The sequence below is a fragment of the Chinchilla lanigera genome, unplaced genomic scaffold (genome assembly GCF_000276665.1).
Source record: "Chinchilla lanigera isolate Chin_1 unplaced genomic scaffold, ChiLan1.0 scaffold00022, whole genome shotgun sequence".
Classification (NCBI taxonomy): Eukaryota; Metazoa; Chordata; class Mammalia; order Rodentia; family Chinchillidae; genus Chinchilla; species Chinchilla lanigera.
In genome coordinates, this window is record NW_004955423.1 from 21,709,045 (window position 1) to 21,726,567 (window position 17,523).

Here is a 17,523-nt window from a genome sequence, read left to right on the forward strand (position 1 = left end):
AACATTTAAATTTTCAAGTATTCTTGGCAATATTTTAATCATTATTCCAAGTGTCTATGACATATTTAGAAAAATATTCTGGAGCAGAAATAACTGTTAATAACTGACTTCAAAGAAGAATAATGTAAATATTCTGGAAATGTTAAATGATTTAATTAGCAGCAGCGTGAGAATGTATCATCAGTTTGGTAAACATTATGACTCTGTTTCCCTGGACACATAAAGGGAAGACAGAGTTGTAAAGAAGTTAGGAGTTACAGCTCGTTGCTTTTGGTTGCATATTGATGGTGGAACATTGATAGGGAAGTGTTTGCAGATGGTTCTTCTAAAACCTAGGAAAAGCAAAATATGCCACAGATTGGAACAAAAGAAAGCTGTAAGCTCCAATAGGAACTACATTCTCAAACTGAAAATGTTATGGGTAGCTGGATAATTTATTGAGTGAGGCAATTAAATTAATTTGGAAACCATATTATTTGAAGAGAAAATATTAATGTAGGTTTTTTTTCCTTTGAAGATGGCAGATTGTTGTGATTTTTCTTCACTGATGGAATTGCATATTCAGATCTTATGTTCTTAAGTATAGTGTTTTAGGTAATTAGGATTTGCCTTGTTCAGTATGTATAATTTGTCAGACAGGTTAAAAAGTATAATACAAATTATTTATTTATCACGGTTTTCGTTAGCCATCGTAAATCTCTAGAAATGATCTTCTACTCTACTGTTTAGCTTGATTCTGTGGTTTGGCTACTAGTTGTTCAATGAAACGTCTGCCTAGCTCATAAGGATTAACTAAAGTATTAAGAATATTTTAATAAACTCAGAAAATAACTGCTTTCAGGAGAGTAGGTTATCAAAACAAGTAATTTTTGTGTAACTAAGAAATGACAGAAAGAGAAAAGTGTGTAGGTATGCAAAATCTTTTTATTTTTTTAGTATTTGAGGCAGGGTCTATGCAGTTGAGGCTGGCCTTTTAAGTCACTCTAGCCCAGGCTGGCCTCAAACTCCCTGAGTTCCTCCTGCCTCAGCCTCCCAAGTGCTAATTATATGCCTGGCATGTTTGGTGTAAATTCTTATTGTGAACATTTCTTTTTTACTAAAATCCAGAGAAATTTGGATTGTAAAGCAGGGAACTAAACAGTGAATTGAAAGTCCCATTCCTGTTTCTTGATCCCTTAATAGGTTGTTCTCAAATAATTTGAGTGTCTTAACCTCTTAAGATGTGAATCTCAAGTTATTACTAAGACCATATTTGTTTAATAAATTAGTGCAAATTCCAGCTTAGCCCTATCTTCTCAGCTCACATTCCCACATTTTAATGTTTTTTTGAGTAGGTGAGAAAAAGATGGAGGTAGATAACGAATGTGGATTTTGTCACAGGAAAAGTACAGACTGTGGAAAAAAATAGTGCTAAAGCTTTCAGTGAGGGCTTTCTTCACTATAAAACTCTCTACCCTCAAGTTAAAGTAACAGATTCAGGCATATTTTTCTCAGGAAGCTATTGATATGTTTTTCTTTTGGCATGTTAAACATCAGTTCATGTTTGTCATCCTTGTTGGACTTCAGCATGAAATGGTTCCTTTGATAACCTCTAACTTAAAATGTGTGAAGTGGTCTGAAACAAAAAGTCAGAATTAACCTCAGGCTGTAAGTAAATTAATGCCTCCCTGCAATTCTTTAAGCTTTAAAAACAATCTGAAAACGACCCTGCAGTGCCGTCAGTATGAGGTAATGAGGCCATGTGGTGGTCATCATACATTACAGAGGAGGAAACTGGGATGAGCTCTCTCATTTCTAATGTAGTGACTTGGTTTATGAGCTCTCTCATTTCTAATGTAGTGACTTGGTTTATGAGCTCTCTCATTTCTAATGTAGTGACTTGGTTTATGAGCTCTCTCATTTCTGATGTAGTGACTTGGTTTACTTTTTAAAGTGCTCATAATTGGGCAGACCGTTCAGTGAGTAACATTTGCTTCAGATTTGGAGGTTTTAGATTACGATGCTCAACTGGTAAGATCTATGCAAATATTCTAAAACCTGAGAAGCCTTGAAATTTCATGACATTTCTAGTTCCAGGAATTTTGGATAAAGGATACGCAACTTTTACAGCTATTGCTAGATCCCAGCCCTGGCTGTCAGCGAGTCTCACTTAATCAACACGGAAATTGGGAGCGAGTTGTTTGGTTTGTACCAGACCCGTAGGTCCTTGACGCTTAGGCTGATGGTCTTCTAGTTGAATACGTTTAGTCTCTTAGAAGAGTAACACTGATGTAGGCTACGATGTAGACCAGTGGTGGCGAACTTGTGGCTCGCGTGTTATCTGATTTTCTTTGAAGACAAAAGATGTTACCATAGAAGTTTTTTTCCCTAAACTAAAGCCTCTGTTGGGGTTTAATTGCAGTGTTGGCGCTTTGTGATAAATAAGTGGGTTTTGGGTTGCAGTTTGGGCGCTCGGGTTCACCATCCCTGATGCAGACCTGGGTGGGAATTACGCTTTTCTGCCCGAGGGAAACACTTCCTGTCATACAGTGTGGACCGTCAGCGTCTCTTGCGGCTGTTGAAGACATTGGAGAGGATTGTTAATTCTTACAGTCTGTTGCTCCGTTTCCTTGCTCCACTTTTTTCTTTACCCTTTCACCATGAGCATCACTTTAAACTTTTTAAAATCTCCATCTCTTCACCCACAACTTCTAGATATCTTCCATAGTTTTACAATCCTCTGCCACCTACCCATGTATTAGTCCTCGTTCTGTGATTTCCTGCTGTCAGCGGAAAAGAACAGTATGTCCCCAAAATGCGAAGAAATCTTTTTCCCTGTGGTTGTTAAGGGTTGTGCTGTCCATTGTGAGACATGTGGACAGTTTAAGTTTGTAATTAACCAGAATGAAATAACACTAAAAATGAAGTTCTTCAGTTACTTGAGCTACATTTCACATGTAACTAATGGCTTGCATATTAAGTAGTGCCAAGACAGGACATTTCCATCGTCACAGAAAACATTTTATCTGTTGGCCCTGTTATGCGGTTTAAAAGAGTTCGGACATTAGCTGGTTGGCTAGCGTTAGTACTAACTGCCATTGTTACCACTACTGCTAATGAGACCAGCCCTGAGCCTTAGCTCATGCCTGTGTTACAGCTTTGCACACGCATGTTGATGTCTAAACCCCCTCTGTTGTTCCGTTGCATGCTGATAGAACCCACTCTATTTACCCTTTGTATCCGCCAGAAAGTGTTGCGCAAGTATCTGTCTAGTATATAGTTGGATGAAGTTCCAAGTGAGGACTAATCGATAAAATATGGATTATGTTGTCTGGTTTTGAATCAAATCAACTTTCATTATAGAGGCGCTGTGTGGCTGCTTGACTTCCTGGCGTTTTTCTTTTTTGTTTCAGAAATTGTTTTTTAGTGGGTAAACTGAGTAGCTGTTGTAAAAGTGAGTCACTTACAATCTACTTCTTGTTTCTGTCGTGTGTGTGTGTGTGTGTGTGTGTGTGTTGGTGCAAACAGTTCCTCCGTGTGTGTGGAGGGTCAACGTGGATGTCCCCGAGGAGGCAAAACAGAATCTTTCCTTCAGCGCTGCCGAGCGGTGGTGGGAACAGACGGATCTCACCAAGCTCATCCTCTCCAACAATAAACTCCAGTCGCTCTCTGAGGACCTTGGCCTCCTGCCTGCGCTGACCGTTCTCGATGTGAGTTGCCTCTGATTATGGGTTGGAAGTGAAGAGACGCCGGAGCGGAACTTGGGCTTTGATAAGCACGAAACCTTTCATGTTGAGGTGGTAGAATGCACGGCTGAGAACAAAGTATTATGTCAGGCACAACGTAATAATTAAGAGTGCAGAACCCCCGCTTCTGCTCCAACATGAGGGCCGGCCCGTGGGGAAAGTTGCCTCGAGGTGCCTTAGTCTCCATGCCCGCCCTGAGGAGGGACAGTCCCACCTGTCCTGTGACATTGTTCTTGGGGTTGAGTTGCCGCCTACCAGCAGATTTGGTATTTCACCAGTCGTTCCTTCTACTCCTTTCTTACTGTCATTTTATCATCACCGTTATTCTAGACATTGCCACAAGTACAATGCTTAAGATGGTTTTTATTTTACTTTTCATAACTTGTTGGCAATTTCATTGATTTACTAAACTACCAAACTTAAATTTTTGTGTTTTTATTGAGCAAGTCTGTGTTTAGGGCCTAGTTCCCATGTCGTGGTAAAACAAAGCAATTTTTTGAGAACCTTCAGACTGTTGGTGATTTCACTTACCAACATCAAAAATCTTGAAATTCATGAATGTGTGAAAGTGGGATGTACGTAGTGGAATTTCTAGAGGCATTTTTACTATATTTGTAGGACAAATGGACTGGCTTGCTCTGTGCTTCGTTCTACTTTAAGAACAGTTCCTGTGAGAACATGGGAGCAATTCCATTTTCCTTATAGAGTTTTTATAGTCTCATGTACTTCTCATAACTCATACTAATGGGGGCTGTGGTTAGTTTCTAACCCTCTCTTCTATTTGAAATTAAGATTCCCCTCAGTGAGATGAAGTGTGTGTGTGCTTTCCTTTTGATATTGTTATTTCATGGTTTCTGAGCTTCAGTTTGGTGGGTTTCAAAATCCTTTTCCTGTCCTTTATGCAGCCTAATTCCCAGAAGCCCAGTTCACTCTCGTTGGATGAGAAGACCAGGGGTTATTAGTGAGCGATTGTGTACACTGGCAAAGGTTACCTCTTGTTAATTATGAGGCTAACAATATTGACTTTGTCTTAATTTTAGATACATGATAATCAGCTCACATCCCTTCCTTCTGCAATAAGAGAGCTAGAAAATCTTCAAAAGCTCAATATCAGGTAAGATTTCAGCTTATTTATTTCTAATATTGCAGTTGAATAGTGTCAGTCTAGAAGTTACATTTTTTATAGCATTAGAAGGTACCAGGGGCTGAGGCCTTGCTGTGCTGTAGAGCACACACGCAACATCTGTGAGGCCTGTGTTCACTCCGGACACTTGTGCCCTAAACAATCTTTGTATTATCTCCAAAAATAGAGGTAAATTCATTCATTCATTCATTCATTCATTCATTCATTCATTCATTCTTTTGGAACCAGAAGTCAAACTCAGGACCCTGCGCTTACCAGGCAAGCACTCGTGCCGCTGAGCTATATCCCCGGCCCCTGAGCTCCAAAAATAGTTAAAAAAGAATGAGGATTTGAAGTTTTAGTTTTCAGATTATTGTATGTATGTATGCGTGTATTTAAGAGATGGGCTGTGGCTATTCCTGGGCCTGGCCACCCTCCTGCCTCAGCCTCCAAGTAACTGCACAGGGCTATAGACCTGCCCTGTGATACACAGCAGATTATTTACCTTCATGTTTGCTTTTAGAATTGCTTGCACATTTTCTGATGTATGAATTAAGCCAATGGCTTTTTAAAAAACTGTTTTCTGTGTATGAGGTAAATTATAGTGGGTCTTATTTTTGGAAAAGTTCTTTCTTGACATCTCAAGCTTTAATTTACCTTGATCTGAAAATAGCTAGGTATTATACACTAGGAAAGAAGCGCTGAACACTGCTTTGATTCATTGGTTAACGGTGAGGCACATCTTCCTTCCTGCTCTTCTGTCCTCTACCCACTCTCGTGCTTAGGGCGGACCTCCATGGGTCATGCTTGCTTCCCAGCCCTCATTTTCTTTTCTTTTTGGCGGTAGTGGGGTGGAACCCAAAGCCTGCACACTGAGCTACAGCCCCAGCCCTTTGATTTTTTTAAATTATGAAATGGTCTAGCTAAATTGTCCAACCTAGGCTGGAATTTGCGGTCCTCCTGCCTCAGCCTACCAGAGTGCTGGGGTAGCAGGTGTGTGCCACCAGGCCTGGTTAGTTCGTTTTAACACTAGCAGTGTTGAAATTCCCCAGGCCCTGGGGCCCCACAAAAGCAGGGTGCTGTTGTCCTGGGAGGCTGCGTGTCTGAGGCTCTGATGAACGGTTTCCCCCAGCATTCCCCCAGATTTTAAAGAAAGAATCTTTGCCTTATCTTTGCGGATATATATACCAATTCTATAGTTTTCTATAGAATGAGGAGAGATTCCATTTAGATGAGGAAAGCAGTGGTTCCTAAGGCATAGTGTAAATTTCTTGTCTGCCCCAAGACTACTGCCTGGCGGCCCCTGCAGCTGCAGCATTTGCCTGGAGGAAATGCGTGGATTGCAGTCCTGACCTTACCCCCAGAGGTTCCCTCCAAGGGTCTTGCTTTTATTATTAACTTCACATCGTTCTCGCCTAGCAGTAGTCTTTGGAAAAAAGATATTGTTCAAATTATAGCATTCATTTGTTAGTTTACAAAAGACAGTATTTCTGTTTACAAGTTATAGTAATTCTTGATCACAGAAAAGCGAACGAATGCTGGCAGTGAGCCACATTTTTTTCTGAACAAGAAATCAGTTTAAAAACTAGTTTATAAAATAAATGTAGCTGTAGATCTAAGTAATGTAGTCAGCTCAATTTTCAGGTAGAAACTTAACTGATTTCTTTTTTTTTTTTTTTTTTTTTTTTTTTGGTTTTTCTCCGGTACCAGGAACTGAACTCATGACCTTGCGCTTGCCAGGCAGGCGCTTTGCCACTGAGCTAAATCCCCAGCCCCGAAACTTAACTGATTGAGGGAGTACAGTTCCCAAAGTAACAGTCCTCACTTGGGAAGGATCGGAACGTTCATCACTTACCAGAATGTCTCCGTGTGCAGGGCTCTCGCCGTCCGAGCTGCATCAGAGCCTCTTCCCTGAGAAGTCCCGGGCGTAGGGCCTGCAGAGACTGGAGCGGAGAGTCCAGGGAGAGGAGGAGGGAGGGAGTGTGGCGGAAGGTTGGACCCCGGCACGGGGTACCGAGCACTGGTGGAGCAGTCCGTGGTAGAGACAGGGAGGAGCAGCTCGGTTACCTTGGGCTCCTTCCTGACGCGTTCACTCGCAGCTGAGGCCCTGAGAAGAGTGACTGACTTGTAACTGTTTCATTCTCTTTTAGAAAACATCTTTTGGGGCTGGGGATTTAGCTCAGCAGCGCAGCGCCTGCCTGGCAAGCGTGAGATAGTGAGTTCGATTCCTGGTACCGGAAAAAAACCCTCAAAAAAAGATAACATTTTTTGGCTTTCTTGTTCCAGCAACCTTTATTTTAATATAATGTAGAGTTATTAGAAAGCCCTTCATATTTCTCTTTTTCCTGTTACATAGGAAAGCAGCTGTTTATGGATTGAAAATAGGGTGGAATTTATCAGTGATTAAGTTGCAGTATACTTGGGATTTGTTCACTTATCTTTTAGTTATCAGAGAGTGCATTTTCCTCAGGGATTTGACACTTACCCTAAAATCAATAAACTGAGTATTTCTACCTCTACAGACGGGCTCAACTAAAAAGTTAAGACCAAATACAGCGTGGAAGTGAATATTATGCTCAAGAGGACATTCCAGCCCTCAAACAGAAATAGTTATTTTTGTCTTGAATGGTACATTTAAAACCTAATGTCTGTATAACTCCATTGAAATGTGTGTGTAAATATAGTTTTGTCAAAATTGCAGAAGTCAGATACAGTTTAAGAAATTAGGAGTCCAATAAGTCCTTTCATGTTACATGAAAAATCAAAGTTGGTTATAAGTAAGTAAGTAAGTAGAAATTCTCAAGTTATTTTTGTTTGTTAAAAACCACTTACTGCTTTCCTTTGATACTATAATTTGATTATTTTAGATTACTGTTATTTTAATGAGCATTTATATTTGGGAGGTGAATTTTGATAAGCATTTAAATTAGTAATCATATTTCATTTATGTCCATGAGGTTGGTCAGAGATATAAATATTTAATGTGTTGTTTTCCAAATTAATTAGCATTTATTTTATTGATCAATAGCCACAATAAACTGAAAATGCTCCCTGAAGAAATTGCAAATCTAAAAAACCTGAAGGGCTTCTATCTCCAGCATAATGAACTAACGTGCTTACCAGAGGGATTTGAGCAACTTTCCAGTTTAGAAGATTTAGTAAGTTGTGATTTTTCTAATTTTTGTATTATTTGGGGCCAGTGGGATGGTGGGCTATTCATCATGCTGCGAAACTGGAGTTTTGATTGAAATTTTGGGACATGGGATGAACTAGATTACCAGAAATTGTTCATTTCAGTGATACTGCTAAATTAGAAACATTTGTATTTTTTGTGTGTTATTAAATCAACTGCAAGTCATAATTCAGGAATACAGATTGGGGAAGAGACAATATAGATGACTTTGTGTCTTGGTTACTTTTCTCTCATTGCTGAGAAAAAATACCCGACACCCAAAATTAAGGAAGGAAAGGTTTATTTTGCTCACAGTTTGTGGAGGTTTCAGTCCATACTCAGCTGGCTCCAAGGCAGAGTGGCACACAGCACAGGGCAACAGTTCATAGCAGTGGAAAAGAGCAAAAGGGAGGAGGAGCCTCTTTCCCTCCCTTGTATTATATGCAGGCTACCTGCCCCAGGGCGAGTGTAGGGCTCACACCCAAAATCCCAGCATTGGACCGTGGATCAATCAAAAACTCAAGACCCCTGCCCCATGCCTGCATGAGACTTTGGGGGCATATCTAGACACAAACCATAACACTTTGCTATTCAGGGACTTTTATTAGCTTAGCAGAATAGAAGGAGGGTATCTTTAGCATATACCAATTCTATAGTTTTCTAGTCCCATTTCTATTTTCTTTTTTGTTTTGTCTGTGGACCTTCTTCCCTCTGAGTATTCAGACGGTCCCTTCATGACCTGCGTTTGGTTCTGTTTTTCAAAATGGCCACATACACCTATCTTAAATAGACATAGCCATAAAATAGCACAAGTGTTATTTTAATCTCATTATCAAGAATAAGTAAAACGCTGTGGGCACTGTGCTTTATGGTTTACGTATGGCGAGGTGGGTGTTGTACCCCTTACTACAACTTTTGTCCCAGGATCTAGTCCAAGATGTCATCCTACACAGTGTCCTAAACTTTTGACATGATAAAATACTGATTCGTTAGCAGTCTCTTGATACTTAGGTAGTGTTGAAGTTGTAGATGATATGTTATAGATCACGATAATATAATGTTGTGATTGCAGCAGTTCTGTGATTATTTTAAATGAACAGATCCAGCATTTTTATCTTTTTTTATCTTCTCAATTTACTGAGAGTAGCAGAGTGTAGTTGTTTAATGTTAGGCTCAGTGAAAGTTTTTAGAGAAGATTGTTAGAGGTCATTTTTTCTTGTGCATTGTTGCCATGGTTCTTATATCACACTTCCCTGGTGGCTGATAGAATTCTTTACCTTGACGTTAAAAGAATTAACCTGGTTCATAACATTGTCTTTGAAGGGCATTTAAAAATAGTTCTCCCGTGTCTTAAGGCAAAAAAAAAAAAAAAAGAAACATGACAACGTAAAGAAGATGGGTGTGAGTATCAATTAAGCCTGAATGAATGGGAAGTAGGGAGAGGACTTCCAGCCTTGAGCAAAGCAGACTTACTGAGGTCAGCAGAACCAAGAAAAAGTATTTTTTCATCAAAATTTGCAGTGGCTGCTTTTTGAGCTTTATTTTTCTTTCTTTCAGAAATTTTTTCTTTGTTGAAAACAAGTTATTCATCTCGTATGACCGTTTACTAATAATGTGCCTAGTTCATCGTAGGTGCTCAGTGACTGTAAGATAAATGAGTGGATTCATGCATTGGAAACATGCATGATATAACAGCTTTAACAGAAAACATGGAATGTTAATTAACATTACATTGATATAAATGGCATTAAAGTGAATTATTATGGAATCTCATCAATTTCAATTTAATATTTTGTAAGGAAGAATCCACTGTATCTTGTGTGCTACATTGATGGACAGACATATAGTAGGCCTGTAGATTTTGAAAGAATATCAAAATAAATGGTGGTCTGTGAAATTTTCAGTGATAGAGGTCACTCCTGAAATAGTCTCTTTTATGTTACAGTTTATGTTACATTCTCCCAAAATTCTGAAATCCCCTGTAAGGATATTTCCTCACTTTGCAGTTTTCTCACTTACTCACACATTGCGTCTTTTCTGTTTTCAAAGGATCTTTCAAACAATCGTCTTACAGCCGTTCCTGGTAGTTTTTCTTCTCTACCCAATCTGATGCGACTCAATCTTTCCAGTAACCAACTGAAGAGTTTGCCGGCAGAAATAAGTAGAATGAAAAGTAAATCTTCTATATTTTAAAAATTGCATGACTTTGAAGTTGATACTTGTTGCCTTTATAAAAATAATTTTTAATATAGTTGCAGACGAAAAAATAGTTTTTTATGGCACAGTAAGTAGTCTGGTTTTCTCCAGACCATTACTGTGTAGCAGTTGCCTAAATAGTGAGTTGTAGTAACGTTATATTTCTGAGAAGTTGGTAAGTCTTCGGTTATGCTGTGTCTCTCTTTCTTGAGAGATTATTCCTGTCTTGAAAGTGAACGCACCCATCATGTGTGGTTATACTACTTACAGCCATAACAGTGTCACAAGATGATCTTGCTTTACTTGAGGGCCCAGGTGCTTAGTGCTTTTGTTTTAAAGTGAAAGTTCAAAAAAAAATTTCTTTGTGACACAGTGAATTGAATTTAGGACCTTGTGCTTGCCAGGCAGACCTGCACCTCTGAGCTATACCCCTGGCCTGAAAGTGCAAAGTTTTGTGTTTCTATTAAAGTTTACCATTGCCCTATTGTATTTATGTACTGGAGAACTAATGTTTGGGCTTGTTCTTATTTTGTTTTTCTCTTTTCTTGTTCTTTTGAAAACTAATATTAAGGGATATAAGAATTAAGGTACCATTTAAATAGGCATTCTTCATCATGTTAGACTTCCTAAGATTCCGAAATATTTTTTTGTTCATTATTTCTTGATTGATGGTGCCTTGTGTGTCAGCTGTAGACCATTCAGCAATGAGGTCTTTTTTTTGCTAATCACACATACGCCTTCATTTTTATAACCATTTCTTTTGTGAAGCAAATTGGAGAAGTGATTTTTTACAATTAATTGCCAATAATTTTGAGATAAATTGTAAATATATACTGTCTTACTTTAAATTAATCATTACTTGTCATTTATAATAGAGTAACATAAAATAGGCCATCTTGCATGAAGATATAAGAAGCATGTTTAGTTTTTTTTATAAATTTGTTTAAAATATCTTAAGCAATAAGAATGTCATTGAAAAATGAATACAGCCAGGTGTGGTAGAGCCTACCTCTAATCCCAGCTATTCAGGAGTCCAACACAGGAGAATTGTATGTTTGAGGCCACCCTGGCCACATAGCAAGACTTTGTCTCAAAATATAAAATAAAAAATGGCTGGGGTTGTAATTCAGGGTATAGCACCTATCCAGCATATGCAAGGGTCCTGGGTTCAATCCCTAGTCACACAAGAGAGAGAGGGGAGGGAGGGGGAGGGAAACTCAGTAGGTAAATTGTAAGAGTTTCCAGCAACTTTCCTAATAGCCTGTTTAATTGATGATCAAAGGCTTTCTGTTCCTCAGGCACAACGTAGATATTTGTAATCCAGCATAAGTAGAAGATTTAGGTGGTGTTTCACTATGAATGACCAGATTCCAAGAACAGGACCTTACAATTGTATGGTGCTGTGCAAATTCAGAATGCTTTTGTGAATATCCTTTCAGCACCCTATGAGTACAGCAGTGCTGGAATGTAGCTGGAGTGACTTTTTCTTTTTAACAGTTTAAAGCTCCCTGGGCACAGGCTTGTAACTTCTATTGGAAACGGTAGAGCCAGAACTTGAATCTTGCTGCATCTCCACTGCTGTCCTCTACCACACAGCACTTGTTTCCTCTCAGCCGTTGTGCCTGAATGCACGTATTCTGGAAAATTAGGGGCTCTAGTTTCAAGACAAAGTTGTATGTATAGAATTGACTTGGTTCAGGTAGATCTGATAGCAACTTCCTTTTTGCTCCTCTAGTCAAATATTATATAAATAACTAAGAGTAGTATAAAGCAGTGCGGCGCTTGTTTTCCAAAGAGTAGCTTCATATACTAAAAGAGAAGCAGTCTGTCAGTGGAGTCTTGAATTATGTTAAATTGGACAGGTTTGAAGTATAGGAAGAGAAGTTGTAGAACGTGTATTAGGTATGTAGCTCTGTTGGAGGGGTGAGGGTGAATGTATGGAGAATATACGAGGCCTTGACAAATGGAGGGATCTACAGTGTGCATTAGCGAGAGAACTGCTTGTTAAAATGCTGGAAGCGAAGACCTTTGCCTTCCTCTAGTTTTGTTTTTCTGTTGTGCCTGTGAGAAAGAAAGACACAGGAGATAGATGCCCTATAATTAAGGACATTCTCTTGAGCTATAGTATGTACTCCTATGAGGACTGTTAGCTGAGGAAAAGCATGTAATTAAAACAAGGAAGACAAAGGCCGAAAAGCAGGCAGGAGGGGTGGGAGGGAGGCAGTATTGGGGGGTTGGAGACAGGCAGTGGGTAAGGACTTTCAGCAAGAGGCAGCTTGCCGGAAGATAAAGATATGCCAGAATCACTACCACTGGGCGTAGAGCTATGGACTGCGCTCATCCGCACATACACATGCATGTTTATATGTCAGTAATTACTCCAAGCTTTTTAAAAGGTGCATGATTGAGGGAAGCCATGTGTAATTTATATATTTTAGGGTAGTTCAACTGAATTGTGAATAACTTTCCTTTCTGACTGTAAGATGGTCTGAACAGTTATTTTCAGCAGTAATTCTGAATATGTATTACAGAATTAAAGCATTTGGATTGCAATTCAAATCTCTTGGAAACTGTACCTCCTGAATTGGCTGGCATGGAATCTCTAGAATTGCTTTATTTGCGAAGGAATAAATTACGTTTTCTACCAGAATTTCCTTCTTGTAGACTATTGAAGGTACTGTTTGGTTGATTATTCAATAACTATGTCTTTTCCTAAAGTTATTTATGAAAACTAATTTATAAAAAACCTTGCTAGTCTTGTTTTACCCTGGGCTTATTATTGCTTTTAAGTACTATGTTTTTTCCTCTGTTAAGTGTTTCAGACAATAATGATACTGTTAGTAATCAATTTTTGAAAAGATATAATTAACTTAAAAAGTAGAGATTTACCATTTCATTTGGTGAGTAATTTTATATGTGTTAATTCTCTTAAGTTTCTGCTTCTCACCTTTACCTGATCATACTCAGATCTGTTTAAAATTACTGTTTTTGGATTTTAACTATATAGGATTAATACTATCTTTTCCATGTACCATGCTTTAATTTCCTTTGTATATATTTTTATGTACGAGTGTCCAGTGTTACCTTTTTCTAAATAGAATGGTGATAGTGGTTTAAAAAATAATGGGAAAACTTTCATTTACTATGATTAATTTTCATCTAGTTATCAAGATTTTGCTGATGAGAAATAGTATATATATTGACCACTAATGACAATATTAAATAACAAGCTGGCTGTAACATACAACGTTTTTAAACTTACTGTTTTGAAACTAATTTTTCATCAGTGCAATTTTTAGATTGATAGTCTCAACCCTGTAAATTTAATGACTAAATCATTGTTCTGCTTTGGTTTTGAACACCTGATGCTCCTGCCAGACTCCACCTTAGTTATTTTTAAATTGCAAGAAAATTCTTGAAAATGTTTTTGCCATTTTTGTTTAGCTGTAAGATGGCTTAAATATAATTGAAAATACAAGCATATTAATAATGAGAAAGTTGCACTTTTCTAACATATGTTTATGGTTTGGAATTAAGAGTGCCCACAATTTTTTTCATTATGTAGTATAAAATTGAAGGAAATACACATAACTGATCTTTGGTTTTGTAGGAATTGCATGTAGGTGAAAACCAGATTGAAATGTTAGGGGCAGAACACCTTAAGCATCTGAATTCTATCCTTGTGCTAGACCTGAGGGATAACAAGTTAAAATCTGTTCCAGATGAAATTACACTACTACAGTCTTTGGAAAGGCTTGACCTAAGCAACAATGATATTAGTAGGTAAGTTGAAACATCAAAAGAATAGAAATTGTTCCTGTTATTTGATTGTAATTTGTTAAAATATTTATAGAAATCATGAATTCTTTTTTTCACTTTGAATTGACTAATATTTTTCTGAAGCAGGTATTATGTACAAAGAAATGTTACTAGGTTTTTGTCCTTAGTAGCCAGCTTGATATAACAGTAAAGCAGACGTATTTACAAATAACTATAACTCACTAGAACTGAACCATAGGGAGGTTGGATCTTTGTCTTTTTTAATTGACTGCTTTATCTCTAACTCCTAGATGGTGCCTCTGCAGATAGGAAGTCCTTGATCAGTATCTCTGAATTTGTTAAGTAAATACAAAGCCATGAGAGAAATATCAGATGTTTTGAGGAGAGTAAAGAGCTTACAGTTCACTGAGAGGAACGGGGCAGACCTGTAGGAGGAATGTTTCGCAGTGGTCTTCAGGACTGGGTTAGGTTGAAGCAGTTAGTGGCCCGGAGCACAGAAGTGAAGATTGCTTGACTGTCAGGGCTGGGCCTCCCCAGAGTCCTGCAGGGGATCTTTAAAGAATGACTAGGATCTTTATGAGTTCCCCTTGGCAGAAGGAAACAGTCAAACCACTCTTTTGGAGTTCTAAAGAGAGGGTGAGGAGGGAGATTGTGAGCAGCTAGGTCTTGAAAACTAAATTGAGCCCAGGTGGAAGAGGCTCTAGAATAATCAGTTTTCATTAGTTAAGAGCTATTGAAAAAAAAAACTGTGACAGACAGAACCAATTTGATTGTAATATTACAACCAATAAATAGTGGTTGGTTGGATACATTGACTACAGTGGTTTCTGAGTAGGAAATGCAAGTCAGGTTCCGTTCGTTTAATTTAATATACGTGTCACTGAGAGACACTGGCCGTGTCCAGTTCGCTGTGTACGAGGACCCGAACTGTGCTAACAAGGGAGCGGGAGAGAGAGCGGGCCGGTGTGAGAAGGTGATGAGCCAGAGCAGCTGTGTGTGAGCTGACTGGGGACGGAGAGGAACTGAGGAGCAAGCAGAGTCACAAAGAGTGAGAGAACCACAGTGCTCGGAGAGGGAGTTACCGCTTATATACAAGATATGAGGCTCAGCCTTACCTTGGATGATGCACCGATTAGATGTCTAAGGTTTTGCACTTAGATGCTAGAAAGATAGGGTTCTCTTTACAGAAGAAAAACCAGGCAAGTTAGACTTTCTTTTATGTGTGTATTTTGATAAATATTTTTAAAAATCAGATTTCTTTCCCCACAGTGCGCATATGACATATGGTACAGATTGACCACACATTCTATTTGTTTTTGTTGTTTTTGTTTGCTTATTTGTTGTTTTGAGATGAGGCCTCACTGTGTAGTTCAGGCTGGCCTGGAACTCATTTGTACCTCAGGCTGGCCTTGAACTCTTGGCGATCCTCCTGCCTCAGCCTTCCAAGTGCTGGGATTATTGCAGCGTGGACCACCACTCCTGTCTGACCATAGAGGAACAGACTTCTATGGATCATGCTTAGTTTTTCATTCATGTATGACAGAATCAACGTATGCCCTTCATAAGTATTGACATACAAAGTTTTCTCTGCAGCAGTTTCATCAAATTACTGCATGAAACAATGTAAAGCAAGTATTTAAGAAAAAAACTATAAGTAATTGTTATAGATACCTCATACACACACACACACACACACACATACACACACACACACACACACACACACACACAGTTGGGATATAATGGTATTTAGTAAATATTTGAGTTGTTTTTCCCTTTCTGCAAATACTTGTGAGACAGTAATGATAATTCATTTTGTGTCTGTAGATTTTCTTCTGTGTAGTTCCTCACACTGCTAATAGAGTAGTTTTTATTAAAAAAGACTAGATCATTCTGCTTAAAATGTTTGATGGTTTCCCATGGCCATAGCAAAGTTTTTCAAATTTCTTAAATGATTTCTCAAATCATTTAAGAAGCACTAAGGGGCAAAATCCAGGTTTTGAGGGACCAGTACTTTAGAATCACTTACAGTGCAGTCTTAGAATTCTCCTTCTTTTCTTTTTCTTTTCTTTTTTGTTTCTTCCCGTCCTCCCTCCCCCTGTCCCTCTCTTCCTCTTTATCATTATTATTATCAAAGAAGCCATTCCTGGGACGATTTTGACCATCTGATCTTCCTCCCACCAGCACTCTGAGAGCTACCATGTCATAAAGTCCAAAGTTACTAGCAAAACAGTTCCAGGGTGTTTCACACTCAGACCTCATTCATGTCCCTTTGCTGTTACGGGTCTCCTATTCCTTGACTGCCCTGCACTATAAATACACCAGCTCTTCGTTTTGTTCCTTCATCAAAAGCCCTTTGCCTGCCTTGCTGCCGGACAGCATCCCTTTCTTTCTAAGTGCAAACCCTGGCTTTGCTTTTCCTTTCTTAGCCTTTCCCCCTCCTAGCTTCTAGCTCTATTTTCATAGCATCTTAGGTTGTGTAGCGTTTGTCTTACTGTGTATGTTTTTATATGATACTCATGGTTGATGTATCACTTACATATACTGAAATTCACCAGTTCAGCCATACAGTTTGATGACTGACAAATGTAAGATTTGTGATTGAAATATACAGTGAATATTTGTTAAAAATTTTTGTTATATGAAAAGACATTGCAGTTCCTCTAATTTCCCTCAAAACCCCCCTTTCTGTGAATGCACTTCACATTCCCTTACCCCATTTTTCTTCCTAAAAGCAATTTTGAAAGGCCTCTTTTGTGGTGTCTTGGAGCTGTGACAAAAAATCCAGTAAATGCTGCTGATGAGTAACACCCAACCGAAAGGCAGAGTTCTAAGTGTAAGTTAATGTGGAGCAGGGGTGTGTCCCCGTCCACCTTAGTCCAACTGACTATGCGAGTTAAAGCTTGCAGTCAGTTACACGGAGGCAGCCTGGGCAGCACAGCTAAACACACTCATGGGAGAGGACTTGCAGAGCTGCTTCAGGGAGTGGGGAGAGCAGTGAGAGCATTTGAGAGGGATTAACGGCACGGTGTCTTTTACTATAGTAGCTGTTAAAAAAAAATTAGACATCAGCTGTATGTTTGATAACATCTCCTGTACATCTGTGTAGTCATTGCTGCTGTCATGTAGAACACTGCTGTCTCCTCAAACTTTCCTGACTCCATACAACTAACATCGGCCAACCACTGAAGTGCTGCGGTTGGTTCTGCCTTACTAGGCTGCCCTGTAAACAGCAGCATGTGCTGTATAGTTTGTGCATAAAGCTTCCCTCATGGGGCGGAAAGGTTTTGTGATTCATTTATGTGGTGGTTTGTATCAGTAGTTCATTTATTTTTGTTGCTGAATATTACTCGATGGTGAGCCTCAGCGATGTACTTACCTCTTCGCTGCTCAGCTGATGGATGTTTGAGTCCTGTTTGAGTTTTTGGCTGTTTATTTCTTCCAGTTCAATACATAGTTATGGGATTGCTTAGTGTATGGTAGGTGTGTGTTTAATAAAAGATTCTGCTGTCCATAGTCGCTGCACT

The 17,523-nt window shown here is 38.9% G+C and overlaps 1 protein-coding gene across 4 annotated transcripts in view; it reads left to right on the forward strand.

Annotated features, from left to right (window-relative positions):
• The window catches only part of Lrrc40 (leucine rich repeat containing 40), a 43,385-nt gene that overhangs the window by 2,709 nt on the left and 23,153 nt on the right, over positions 1 to 17,523 (forward strand). For 3 of the 4 annotated variants that reach the window (XM_005385259.2, XM_013514398.1, XM_005385260.2), the window contains exons 2-7: positions 3,508 to 3,689; positions 4,766 to 4,839; positions 7,877 to 8,006; positions 10,070 to 10,193; positions 12,748 to 12,890; positions 13,827 to 13,999. In XM_005385259.2, the coding sequence (XP_005385316.1) occupies positions 3,508 to 3,689; positions 4,766 to 4,839; positions 7,877 to 8,006; positions 10,070 to 10,193; positions 12,748 to 12,890; positions 13,827 to 13,999 (826 nt within the window). The remainder of the gene's footprint in view (positions 1 to 3,507; positions 3,690 to 4,765; positions 4,840 to 7,876; positions 8,007 to 10,069; positions 10,194 to 12,747; positions 12,891 to 13,826; positions 14,000 to 17,523) is intronic. The other variant, XM_013514399.1, reaches the window with a different exon arrangement.